This window comes from Microtus ochrogaster, unplaced genomic scaffold (assembly GCF_000317375.1).
Source record: "Microtus ochrogaster isolate Prairie Vole_2 unplaced genomic scaffold, MicOch1.0 UNK43, whole genome shotgun sequence".
Lineage (NCBI taxonomy): Eukaryota > Metazoa > Chordata > Mammalia > Rodentia > Cricetidae > Microtus > Microtus ochrogaster.
The window spans coordinates 2,507,449-2,521,715 of record NW_004949141.1 but is presented as its reverse complement, the minus strand read 5'-3'; the positions used below and the strand labels follow the sequence as shown (position 1 = coordinate 2,521,715).

The 14,267-nt window shown below is 43.3% G+C and overlaps 1 protein-coding gene across 2 annotated transcripts in view; it reads right to left on the bottom strand.

The window, feature by feature from the left end:
- The window catches only part of Vps8 (VPS8, CORVET complex subunit), a 219,565-nt gene that overhangs the window by 60,800 nt on the left and 144,498 nt on the right, over window positions 1-14,267 (bottom strand). For both annotated transcript variants that reach the window (XM_005368975.3, XM_013354407.2), the window contains 5 exons: window positions 13,433-13,522; window positions 12,276-12,318; window positions 8,792-8,895; window positions 2,108-2,189; window positions 1,722-1,804 (listed from right to left, as the gene is read on the bottom strand). In XM_005368975.3, coding sequence (XP_005369032.1) covers window positions 1,722-1,804; window positions 2,108-2,189; window positions 8,792-8,895; window positions 12,276-12,318; window positions 13,433-13,522 — 402 coding nt within the window. The remainder of the gene's footprint in view (window positions 1-1,721; window positions 1,805-2,107; window positions 2,190-8,791; window positions 8,896-12,275; window positions 12,319-13,432; window positions 13,523-14,267) is intronic.

The window sequence follows — 14,267 nt, the reverse complement described above, 5'->3', positions numbered from 1 at the left end:
CCAGGGTTTCCTGTATGCAAGGCAAACATGCTATCAACTGAGCTACACACCTGTTAGTCACAATCTATATAACTGCCTTCCCCACACCAAAAGATTGTTATGAATAAAAGTACTTTTAAAAATATCCTTGTTCATATACAGGGGCAAAATTATAGTAGACAAAAAAAAATAAAGAAGTAAATTTAAGAACAGAAAACCCTCCTGATTAGTGAGAAGTTACTTAATGCTAAAAGCAGCACAATTATAAGAATCCCAGTGTAAGTCAAAGCCGAGATTTTCAAATATTAAAGGTTTCAAAGAGGTCAGTTTTGAAATATGAAACGTTTCTAAGTTACACAATGCTTTGCAAAAGGAAAGGCAGACTTTTGTTATAATTTATATGGCTAAAGCTCACCATAAAGCACAATGTGTAGACAGGACAGAACCCACTGTGGGATCATTTCTTCTAGTCCTATACAGGTGCTTCTACATGTTTTCAAACTTTGGGATTAACATATTTACAACACGTGGAAATAGTCTACCTTGAATTTCTCGGTCTCTGATAGTTACCAAGGACTGAATGTGGAAATACACACCTGAGGGCTGGGTGTGGTGCACACCTTTAACCCCAGGACTGGGAGGCAGAGGTAGGAAGAGATCTGTGAGTTCAAGGCCAGCCTGGGCTACTCAGCTAGACCTACAAATCCCATATACAATACTCATGATTTTTTTTTCCTTCAGTACTGGGGATGAACCAGGACCTCACACTAGACAAAGCAAGGGCTCCAACACTGAGCAACACCCTGGGTCCTAAATTCCTGCGGACAAAGCACTCTGTGGTGAGGGAGACTACAGCAGGCAGCACCCTGAATCAGATGGCTTGCCCAGAGGCCTCAGGAAGGAGCACTTGAGGAATCTTAGAAGGAGCTGTGGGGACATTCCAAAGGATTAAGAGTTGAGACCAGTGGAGTCCTATCCCTCTTTGACTCCGTGTGTGTGTGTGTGTGTGTGTGTGTGTGTGTGTGTGTGTGTGTGCAAGTGTATGCGTGTGTGTGTCCATGCATGTGAAAGTGTGTGTGTGTGTGTGTGTGTGTGTGTGTGCTGGCGCACACGTGCACACGTAAGCATGTGTATCTGGGCTCAAGTGTGCATGTGTCACTACCACACATAAAGTGAGAGAAGAAAGACTGATCGGTCTAATTCCTGCTGTCTCCCCAAGCATGTTCACAGGTTTTTCTAAAAATACAGCTTAGGGTATTTTTAGTGTTCTCTTTCTTATGAAGCTGGGAGGTTTCAAGTCTTATTGCCAAAGAAAACTGGAGAAAATGTTTCTTACAATAACTCTGGACAAAAGGCTAGCTAGAATTTACAGCTGGGCTGTTTTCAACTTAGAAGTATTTTTAGAATGAGCTAGAAAACTGAAATAACAACCATTACTTAGAATGCCTACATTCACTTCATTTTTAGAGAATTTTTCTTTTTTAAAGTCTTAAAGTATGATAAGCTAGAAATAAGTGTCCATTGTCTCCCAGGGGCTATAAACAATAGGAAATGTGTATGCAAGCCCCAAAGAAGCAAGCAAGGCCTATATACCCATAGGGTGACACCATGCAAGACTGACTCAAGGTTAGTTAGCAGTTTAGGTAATGCCCAAACATAGGTGATATAAGCCTCAGCCTCATTTACTGGTAAAATAACTGGACTCCATCAATATTCAGCCTCCCCCGCCCCTTTGAGCTCACCTGCAAGATTCTTTGTAAGATCGATGGGAGGGCAATGAACGCAGCCATACTGTTTAGAACCTGCATAGTCAAAGATTTCAGCGCTGTTGAAACAAAATATTAAGATTAGCTTTGCTTTTCTTTTTATTTAGGGGAAAGTAGTCACCTTACCTAGAAACTTAGTTAACCTGGGCCAGTTTGGTATCTTAAAATTGACACTAAACATTTTCTGGATAAATTCTACACGGGTCCCCAGAAGAAATGCACAAGGTGGAGCAGAGACTACAGCGATGGCGTCACTGGGAAGACAACAGCAGAAAGCTACCGGGGAAGGAGACTGCCACAGCAGGCTCTGCACACAGAAGTGGGCTGGAGAGGGCCCGTCAGGTTGATTCTGATGGGTTTACCTTCGCAGTGCCGATGAGGAGCAGCTGAGCTGGACAGCTTCTGTGGTGCCATCATTGCCTCCAACAATGGAAACCATAGCGCCTGTGGCACCAGAGGAAACCAAACCATTAGCATAGTGTTGGCAGTTGAAATGTATGCGTACTGGCAAAAACCAGTCAAAGAGGAAATTTGAATGTGATTGAAAAAAGACGGTGAAAACCAGAGATCTCAGACAGAAGAGGGCACCTTCATCAGCTGTGGGAAGCACACGGAGGATGTGGGATTATAATTCTGTTTCTATCCGGAGAGTTTGTATGCAAACCAGCAATGAGCACATCCTACTAGGCTCTAACTAGTCAACAAAAAGGGATCATGGCCCCGCCCTGTGGCTCCTCGCCTCCACTCCAGTTCTTCGGTTATCGGAAGACTTTCCTATATCAAGCCTTAGACTCTTTCCTAAGTCTTTCCTGGAGTGGAGGTTAAGATGAACTCATTAACATTACCAGCCTCGCCAAGAGATAATCAGATTCACCAGTTACTTATTTACTTCTACTAAGGACTCCATTTAAAACCTTACACATTTGTTTGCTCTCATAAACCTTATGTCATGGGTATCTTCACTTGGTTGAAAGAAATTAAGTAATTTGCTGAAGGTAACACAATAATAACACTGACTCCAACTCGAATTCTTCCCATCTCACCACAAAAACCAAGCCAATCCATTTCAACAACTCAGTTAGGCAATCGTTTATAAACACCTTACAGTACCTTGACAGGAAGCCCCGAGGAAGGGTCAGCGGAACAGGGCAGGAGTGTGATGTCATACAGGACACCACTGTCTACTGCCGATGAACACACACAAACAGGTGTAATGGGCTTTCGGGACTGCTAGCCCGCAAATAACAACACTTATTCATTATGGAAGTTTGGCCTTTAGCTTAGGTATGTCCCCAGTCAGCTCTCATAACTTAAACTATTTATATTAATCTATGTTCTATCACGTGGTGTTACCTCTCTTCCATCTTGTATCTCCTGTTTCCTCTCCCTGTCTCCTGGTTTCTCCTGGCTCCTAGACCCTCCTCCTCTTCCTGCGCTGCGGTTCTCTGAGCCGGATTCAGTCTTAGCGCTTTACTCTCTCTCAGGGACTCAGCCTGCAGTTCCCTAGCTCGCTTTCCCAGCCACAGCATGTCTTTGTTTATTTTAGGGAAGTCTTATTTTACATGCTATACCTAACTTTTACTTTTAGTTTATCTATTTATTATGCTTTGAAATTTGATTTATAAAATTATTTAATCAAGATGGTTTTTAAAAACTTATCTTAAAAAGTTTTATTCTTGCTTTCCAAATGGTAGATGATATAAGTGAAGAGACAAAAGCCATGGGATCTATTCATATCTTAAATAGGAGAATTATTCTTCTACTAAATTTCTACATCAACCTTAAACATGGTAAACACACTCTGAAAGGACTCTGGCAGGCCTTGTCCAACCCCTGGGATAGGATTTTCCTTGCTGAAAATCGTTAGATTACATTCCTAAAGCTAGTCACCAAGGTCGTCCCTTAGTTGGTCACTTCCTTCTTCTGAGGTTGACCACAAGGTCCAGCGATCTAAGAATTAAAGTACAGCAATCAAAAGTCCCCTTTTGGCCACCCTAATTAACATGTTCAATCAAAATTAAACACCTCATCCTAACACAGGGCTTCCCCTTTTACCTTTATAAACTGCCATTTGCCTATAGGCCATGCCTGTCCCTTCTCTGTCCAGAGGCAGTCCTTTGTCCCTCTGGGGAAAATGCCCCCCCCCCTTTGTTCCTTTTTCCTTCTCATTTGCCCTTTATTTCCTGTCTTTGTCTCTTATTCCCTGCTCTCTGTCCCCCTGGGGCAAATAAATCTCCTTCGTTTTGAGAACTTGAGTGTTTGGGTGTCCTTTCAACCTTTACTTTTTATCTCTCTTATTTTACTATACTGATTTCTAAGATTTTTAGTTGGGTAAGTCTAAGAACCCACGTTAAAATAATGACCCATAGTGTGATAATCCCATCACCTGAGAAGATACAACTTGAATTGCTGCCTTGAGATACACAGGAAATCAGCTAGGTTTTTAGGGACATGCATGATGCCATTATCCTTGTGAAGAGCAATCACAGGGCATGAGACAACAGCATACTAAACAGATATTCAGAGGTGGGGTGTTTACACATAGGAGCAGATATGCAGAAGTGGGGACTGTTGCAGAATATTTGTTTACACTGTGTAAGAAAGTGTTACTATGATTTGCTTAATAAAGAGCTGAATGGCCAATAGCTAGGTAGAAGGTATAGGTGGGATTTTCTGGGAGAGAGAGAACTCTGGGAAGAAGGGAGGCAGAGAGACGTCAACAAGACATGGAACAAGTTGAACATATGGTACAGAGGAGAAGTAACTGAGCTACATGGCAAAACACAGATTAATGGAAGCAGGTTAATTTAAGTTATAAGAGCCAGCTGGGGACAAGACTAAACTAAAGGCCAAGCTTGCATAATTAGTAAGAAGTATGTTGGTGGCCCAAAAGAAAGTTTGCTACATTTAGCACCCAACATGGGGCACAACTACAGGGACAGAGAAGTTGCCATCTGGGTCTCTCTATGAACACTCAAAGCAGTTAGCTGACTGCTGCATACAGGACTCCAAAACTGGGCTCAGCAACTTCCCAGAGCTGGGGAAATAAACACTATTCCCACTGGTAGGTGCCCACTGGCATGAGGCTAGGCTCTCAGAGATGGGGGGCGGGCAGAGGTAGCCACCAGTGCAGCAGTAGCTTAGCAGCTTAAGTGGTCAGAGAACACTGGAAGTGTGTAGCTGCAGGCAATGCAAAAAGTCAGGTCCAGACCAAGAAAACCTCTGAACAGATATAATATACTTAACAAGGTGTTTAGGTGCTGAAGAAAGAAAAAAAATGGGTACAGATAATCATAAAAAATTAAGTTAAAAATAATAGAAAAGTCTTTAAGAGAGAGTAAAGTAATATAATAAAGAATAATCCACGTAAAGAAGGAAAATATACAAGATGTCTGGATCCTGTATGGTGGTACTTTGCTGACTTTGAACTTTTTAAATGTTAATGAACAAAAACCAATTGCTGCTGAGAGACATTGGATCATGGGAACTACTAAATTAAAACAACTTATATATGTTTAAAATGTCTTAACTTCAGAATGGAAGTCAGAAAATATGTTATTGGGGGAAAGGTTATTCCTTTTTTCCCACAGGACAAAATCTATGAATTTCTTCAAAAATTAATAAAGCCCAGATTTGACTGGGGGAAACCTCCTGAAAATCTTGGCAGTAGACATAAAGAAAAACAAAAAAACCTACAAGACAGGTGATGTATATTCTGATCCCTGGTCATTGGAACAGCCCTGAAGACTGGATGAGACATGATAAATCTTGTTGGTTACAGAGTCCTCATGACTTATTATTACATGCCATCCTTTCATGTCATGGATAAAGGTTTCATTACATAGTATAAACAGATTTAAAGTTAACAGATGCCTTTTACATTTTCAAAGAGAAAAAAAAATCATCTTTAGCTGATTTGTGCAATTTGCATATTCCAGACAGATATGTATGTTACCTTTAAAAGTTTGTATGTTTTCAGGAAAAAAAGAACCAGACACCAAGGAACACAAGTAGCCGAGGTGACCCAGCTTCTCAGAATATCTGTTAACAATATCCTCAAAATTCTACATCTAAAACAACTTCAAAGCTGCTAGCTGAGATGGTTCAGCCTCAATGACTACTCCCAGGGCTTTGGATAAGCCCTGCACTTTCCCTTTACACAGAGAGTAAACAAAAATAATAAGACAGCTCTCGCAGGACTTGACCATTGTCTCAATTTTCTCAGTGGCCCTCCCTCCCTCCTTCCCTCTCTCTCTCCCTCCCTCTCTCCCTCTCTCCCTCCCTCCCTACCTGCTGCCCTGGATCAGAAAGTCGCTCTCCCCCACCTCCCAGCACAACGCCTGCCTGTGTGCCACCAGGCTCCTGACATGATGACAATGGACTAAGCCATCCCCAAATTAAAAGCTTTGCTTTATAAGAGTAACTGTGGTCATAGTTTCTCCTCACAGCACTAAGGCAGAGGGAGAAACACTTTTCTCTAAGGACGTAGTCACTAGTAATCTGACCACTCTCCAGTGAAAACCACACATCAAGGATATTTAGGCAGCAAAACTGGTCTTGAGGCATTAAAAAAAAAATAAGACACCAAGTTGGGTGGGAGAAAGAGGTAGATATGGCGAGAGTGAGGGGGTGAGCATGACCAGCAACCATGCTATGAACTCTCAAAGAACTAATTTTAGGAACTAATTTTAGGAACTGTAAAACACAGGATGGATTCACAACAAATCAATGACAGAGAGGAAAATTCAAGTATGCCCAGATAAAAAAGAAGGACCTTCATGTAAGAAGTAAAATCCAATGGTTCATTTTCAATTGGTATAAGGACCAGAAGCTCTTTTTGTAACCTCCACTTGCTTTAAAAATAACACATGAAGGAGCCAATACAAACAGAGTAATGGAGGGTGGGGCTGCAGAACTCTGTGGTCTTAAAATTGCAAATCTAAAACATGAACAAATAAGATGGGGAAATCTAGGTAATAGGAGTGGTACTGGGTGGGCCAGGAGGTTCGAGCACCTTGAGTGCTAAGCCAGAGGGAAAGAACGCTTGAGCACCAGGACTTCAGAGTGACTACTCTGTGCTCTATGTCAGGTCCACTGCTCTGCCTTGGCTGGAGCCCAACCTTCAGGTTCAAAATGAAAATTGCTTTGAGTTCAAAACCATGCCTCAAAACAACCAACCAACCAAAGGAAGAAGAAAAAAAATAGACTCGGGGATAGAAAAATTCTGGCATGTGTTGAATTAAGAGCAGCGGGGCTGTGAGCACCCGCACCCGGCCGCCCACATGGCTAGCTTAGCTTATGACCCGAAATAATTACACGGAAACTGTATTCTTTTAATCACTATGAAATGGGCCTAGGCAGTTTCTTTATTAATAAGAAATCATTCCACATCAGGCATGCATTTCTGTGGATTCTGCAATGGCATGCCATCGTGGTGTAATAACACTGAATGTCAAGAATAAGCATAAACTCCTAACCTATTGCAGCTACTCAGACTTTATGTTGTTGAAGGTTTATTAAGAACTAATAAGTCAAAGAAACATTTATATGCAGTTTAGAGAGTCCTTGGCTCCTAGAGGAGATCAAACACAGTATTTTTTAGAGAAAGTATCCTCTGGTTAATGTTTTCCCAAAAGTGTATCAGCCTTGGCAGGCAAAAACCACACAGGGGTATTCCCAAATGGCTATTTCTGAGTTACCATGTGACTGTACTGCAAGACTTTAAAATCCTTCTGTGCACTTTCTACAGTGTATGACTTTTTCTTATTTTCATGTATATGTGTGCACATGGAGACCTTCAGTCAAACCTGAAGCATGTAGAAGGCTAGTCCTCCAGACACCACATCCACCTAGACTTTATGTGGACTTTGAGGTCTGAACAGCCATTGCCCATGTCAAGTACTTTAACTGCTGCGACATGCCCCAGTCCCCACCACTGCATGATTTCTTTAAGGTATCTGTATTATTTCACCAAAAAAGTTTTAATAAGGAAAAGATAACATCTATATGTGAATATGCTTCATATGCATACTTTTTACAATCTCTGACAAAACCTAAGAGAAATTATAAAATTATGAAGACAGAAAACATGCCAAGACATATTCTTTTTACTTTAATAACTATAGTACATACATATGAAAAATTAAGCTTAGCTCCCCATTTCAGAAACCCGATACAATGCCAGATCAGGAGCACTGAGCGGCAAGCACAGAAAGTGCGGCTGTGTGCTGTGCTACAGCTGTCCCTGGGGACGGAGCCCAGGCCTCACACAGGCTCGGCCAGTGCCTGTCACTGAATTACCACCCCAAAACCAAAACCAAAACCACTTTACTTCTAAAAGCACCAGAGGACTCGGCTCTCCATCCCACGCTGCCTGCAGTGTCTATTTCACTGCACCAGATGCCCATTCATACCCCCTGGGTTTTGTTTTGACTTCCTTCAGTCTGCCCTGTCAGCAGCAGAGCTTCCTAAGCTTGGCTGCTCACTGGAGTCATGTACACAGCATTAGGACGCACTGACGACTGGGTCTTAGCTGCAGAGAACGTCAGTTAATTATACGGGGTACAGCACAACTAATGAAAAAGTTCAAAGCCCCTGGGCCACCCCCATGTGTGGCCAAGGCTGAGAATCACCGTGTTACAGCTTCCCTTTCCCCTCTGCTGCACTTTAGGTCCCCTTGAGGGCTCTGTCTTCTTCCTGCTCGCTCGTACCCACTGTGAGCAGATGAGATGACAACCGACTACAAGTTCCACCACCTGGCACAAACAGAAATTCCACTCCACAGGCCCCGCAGGGACCCAGCATTCCCACGCCAGCACTTTGCAGCAGAATCCACAGGCGTGAGGCCATTGCGCACGAGAGGAGCCGGATCCTCCAGATCCTCCCAATGATAACGTCAAGAGCCTTATGCTCCTGGGAACACTAAGAAGTGATTAAAGCCCAAACAAATTAAATTCAGGTTGCCAAGAGGGCAGTAGAAATAGAATTAACTGTGAGTTTCCACACAGAACACGTTTTTTTAAACGCCTAAGCAGGTATCAGCCTACCTCTCGTTGCTGCTGATTCAAATTCTGTGAATTTCTCTGGCAGAGAGCAATTGTCTCTACCATGGTATCTTCAACAGCCTTCAGTGGAAAAGCCTCTGTTGTATCTAGATTTGGAAAGAGGATGAATGTCACTTAAAAGATATCCTACTATGACCTCAGAGTTTCTGTAAATCACACACTTTTTTCCCCTCTCTCTGTGTGTAGCTTTAGTTGGTTAATCTTTATTGTCAACTCAACTGAATTCAGAATCACCATGGAAACATACCCCTATGTGTGCTGTGGGGTGGGGGGGATCCAACGAGTTTTTACTGATGAGCTGGGGAGCCACATAAGTGTCACTCTCCCGAGGGCTAGAGTCCTGGGAGACCCCTGAAGATGGGTGTCACTCTCCTGAGGGCTAGAGTCCTGGGAGACCCCTGAACATGGGTGTCACTACCCTGAGGGCTAGAGTCCTGGGAGACCCCAGACATGGGTGTCACTCTCCCGAGGGCTAGAGTCCTGGGAGACCCCTGAACATGGGTGTCACTACCCTGAGGGCTAGAGTCCTGGGAGAGCCCTGAACATGGGTGTCACTATCCTGAGGGCTAGAGTCCAGACTCAATAAAGCAAAACAAGCAGAATGCCTGTGCTTCTCTCTTCCTGACCCAAAGTCACATGACCAGCTGCCTCAGGCTCCTGCTGCCAGAGCCAGAGCTGCTCTTGCCTCACACTCTCCCTGCTGTGAAGGACTGTACCCTCACCTCCTTCCTCAGTCACTCCGATCAAGGACCCTGTCCCAGCACTGAGAAAGGTAACTAATACAGGAGCCAAGCCCAACCTACCTTACTCACCTCACCTCAGATCTGCTTCTCCCCGTCATTTCCAGAGCAGTTAGAGCCATCATCTCCAAGTTCCCCGATCTGAGTCGTTCTCATCTTTGAGGCTTCCTTCTCTGTACCCCTTGTTCTACCTGTAAGCCTGCTGTGCCCTCCCTGTCCCCAGATGGAGCACTGGCTCCTCATTGCATTTCTGACCTAAGCCTTCCTTTCTGTTCTCTTTCATACAAGACCAATCAGATCACCTCTCTGTACAAAAGCCACCAAAGATCCCCAGTCCTTAAAAGCAGACTCTGCCTAAGGCTAGTGGCCAGCCACATCCACACACTCCCGACCCAAGCCTCAAAGCCCCCTTCCATGCTCTGTATAGTATGTCTTTCTACAACACAGACTGAGTCACAACTAGTCCCTGAACTCTCTCAACTCCTTTGCCATTCCCACGGCATCACTGGCACACTCTGTTCCACTTATATTACAAGTTTTATCTCCCCGTGTCTCCTTCACAAAGGAGGGCGGGCTACCTATGGGAACTAAACACAAGGCCATGCACTCAGCAGATATCTGGATCTCTTAGCACACTGTCAACAGCAGATCTGAAGGCAGAAGGCTGTTACTAAATGGGTTATGAGACCATGAACTTTGGAAAACTGGCTTCCAGACAAGCTGCCTACAAATTACCAGAGTGATCAGGAAATGCCCTTTCTAGTTTCCCTTGCCTATTCATATATCTGTAAAATTAGTTTTTTAACGCTAGATTTAAGAAAAATATCACAAAATGCACCAAATATAACATAATCAAATTGATTGAGCATGTACTGACAGTTCAAAAGTAATAACTAGATTCTAGTTTGATCACCAATATGAAAAGTAAATCAAGTATTTTCATAGGTTCCAAAAAGCCATAGTGTAATACAAGATGGCCAGGATTCAACACAAACTCTGTTACCTAGGACCTCAGCATCAAAAAGTATGGGTGAATTATCTACAGAGTTGCTGGATGAAAGAGAACTAGAAGAATGTATGGAGGAAGGGTTCAAGAAGAGGTGAGACAACCTACAACTCACCCATGAAGGATTCCCTCACCTTCTGCAGGAGAAGTTAGACTGTCAGCAAACAGCTAACTAAAAATGGATGGAGGAGCAGAACAGATATTTTTCCAGGAAAAAAAAATGTGAGTGGTCAAAACAAGTACATGAGAAGATGCTCGGCCAATCAAAACATCTGATGCCACAGATGGAAATAAGGGATGAAGGGAGAGAGGAGTGGAGTGGAAGGCAGCCCCCGACACCCATCAGGACTGGAGAAAGAAAGGAGAGAGAAGGGGCAAGGATGAACGCATCAGTGAGAATGCGGCGTGACTGATCTCACGCACTGCAGAGGTTGTGAACCATGGCCTGCTATGGAGAACCCTAAAACAGTGAACGCACCCGTCTGGCAGGCATGAGTAATGCTGTGGATCCAACTCCCAGCACAAAGGAACTTTTAAAGTTAGTGCTTTATTCAGTGATCCCATTTTGGCTTTATACCCAAAAGAAATGAAAGTGAGAACCTAAAAATACCTGCATACCAAGGATGTTCATAGCAACTATCTAGCAGACCAAAGGTGGACCAGCCCAAGTGTCTGCTAATGGGTAAATGCACATGGTAGACACCCACACAGCGGGACACTGTGCAGCTTTAGAGGACCATTCTGACATGTTTTCCAACATTTATGAACCTTAAAGACATTACACCAAAGGTAAACTCAAATGCACTAGGATTCCACTCTCATGAGTCAGGCAAATCAGAAAGTGAATGCTGTAACTGGAGAGCAGAAGACAAAGTGGTGTTGGGGAACTGCTGCCCATAGGAACAGAGGCTCTGCTGGGGTGACAGAAAACATTCAGCCAGATAGTGGGGATGTATGTACTACAGTATGATAATATTTATTGTTGCTAAGTCTTTTGGTAGTTTTTTTCTTGTTTTATGATAATTTTTAAAAATTAAAAGAAATGTCAATAAACACAACAAAGCTTATATATCTGTGTCAGTCACTCCAGATTTACTGCTTGGGGGTACAGTAGACAAGAAGCTCGGATCTGCTGCTGTTTGGCATAGACACCAAGTTTAAGCCTGTTAGTCATGGACCTACATGTAGTCAGACACCACAGTGAGCACCTTGGGGACCAGTGGCATGGCAAGATGCCATGTAGCCTCCACTGGGGACAGATGAGCTGGGATTTTGCTGGCGATACACAGATTAATCGAAATGGGTTAAATTAATATGTAAGAATTAGCCAATAAGAAGCTAGAGATAATAGACCAAGCAGTGATTTAATTAATACAGTTTCTGTGTGGTTATTTCGAGTCTCGGCAGCTGGGAACGAATGAGCAGCCTCTCCCAACACCTACACACAGCCAAGGCACATGTATAGAGTACAATGGGGAATGGCCACAAGGCAGTGAGAGAGGCCACAGTCCCTACACAGCTAACCTCATCACGCCACAGCAGTGCATGACTCTCTGTCAAGTATCCTTGACAACCTCTAAAACTTCCATCTGCCATGAAAATAAAGAGTATCTATGAAAATGGCTATGTGTAGTTATTACTAAATTAAGGCAATATATTATATAAAAAGTTTTACAACATATGGTTAGTGGAGGAAAAGCATTTACATCCAAGAACTTACTTCCACCCTGCCGAGTTATCTCTTGCAGTCTGCTCTGCAGTCTCTAGAAGGTAAAAACACAGAGGTGACCAAACAGTTCATATTTCTACCCTCTAAATACTTGCAGAACAAATTTTAGAGATGAACCCCAAAGAAACAGGTGATGAGATGGCTCAGTATCTGCCACCAAGCCTTGAAGACCCGAGTTCCATCCCTGGGACCCACATGGTGGAAGGCGAGAAATGACCTCCACATGGACACTGTGGCTTGTGTGTGCCCACAGAAATACAGGTGTAAATAAGTAAATAAACAGACACAATGTTCTTCTGCTGTCATTCAGCACTGACTACTTATCCACATAGTTTGCAGCGTAGGAATGGCCACAAAAGATCAAGTGTCACCAGTCTGCCCATGTGTGCCCCTCTGTACCACTGAGCAGTCACACTGGTTCCCTTAGAGCAGCACTGAGGGGAGCAACTTATCGTGTTTTCGATGCGAGTATGAAATTCTTATCAGGTCATGAAACACATGGGTGAGCTGCATGAGGTGAGGACGTGACAAACCTATGCTCATAGCACAAGTCCCAGTCCTGCGTCTGACTTTCCCTAACATCCACAGTTGTACATATAACATTTGATAAAGTTATTTTGACAAATGTACATATTTGTGCATGGTCTGCAAAGAAAATAGTGATCATCGCTACCTTTGCATTATACTAAGAGGAAACCACTCATGCACTTTCTCAATGTCCAATGTTTTCTTTTGTATAATTCTTTCATGTCACCATGATGCTTTTGAGATTTCTCTCCTATTACATTTATAAGTGATGTTGTGCTGTGTAATATTTAGTTATGAGCAAACTGTCATTGCATCTCCCTCCAGTCTCTTGACACCTGGCATACTTCTAGATTTGGGATCTTCAGGGATGAGATTGTTTTATCACTCTTGCTCTGGTAATTTGTAGGTGGCTTGGCTATACCATTTTACACTGTAGATACTTTTCATGAATATAAATTATGACTTTAAAATGGTGCCATACATAAATATGGGGCTGTTCTCAATGAGCCCCAAGATAAAACATATTTCTGTCTGCAGCTTACCTCGAAACACAAGAGACAAGGATAGACTGAGACATTTCAGAGAGACAGAGTGTGACAATGAACACAGTCAAACGCTACCTCCAGCAGCAGGAGGAAGGCGCCGTGAACATCCCCTTTCTTCTCCAACAGATACGCAGTGACTTCGTGGAGCTGATACTTCTGTGTAATCTAGGAAAGAAAGAAAGAAAGCACTTCTGTAAATCTTGTTTACAGAGTACAAAGAGTACAGCACACAAAACACGTGACAGTCATCAACAAACCCGTGCCTTCGCAGTACGCTACTGCACAGTACAGAATGTGGAGCCTGTCCTATAGTGAACCATCTGGCAGCTCTACTTTGAGCAAACTCATTCCTTTGTCTGTTTTCCAAATTTGTCACACATCTGAATGAGGTACATCCCCTGGAGAAAAGCCAACACACATAAACAAACAATATGCCATAAAGGAGACAGTGTCAGCTGTAACTCTACATAAGCATTCAGAACAAAACGACTGAAAAGGGGTAGATACTGGCGGACTTACGGGGTTTAGTAAAAGTTAATAAACTAGGAATATCTAAATCAGTGAAAGAAAACTAAGTGTGTTGAGAGACAAAAGGGGAAAGCACAGAAAATGGAAACAAGCGAGTACTAGAGAAGGCTAAGGTGGCACAGGGAAGGGCAGGCGCCCAGATCGTCTCAGCTTCTCCACTGCTGTGAGGATACACCCAGCGGACGACTTAAGGGAGAAGGATCACTCTAGCTCACAGTTCAAAGCCACCGTTCCCCATGACGAAGTTAAAACAGCAGCAGGTTGGTAGCGGCTGCTCATACCTCGTTCACAATCAGGGAGCAGAGCAGTGTGAGGAACGGCTGCTGGAGCGCGGCTCACTCTCTACTTCAGATAGTTCTCTCCGTGCCAACCAGCCTACTCA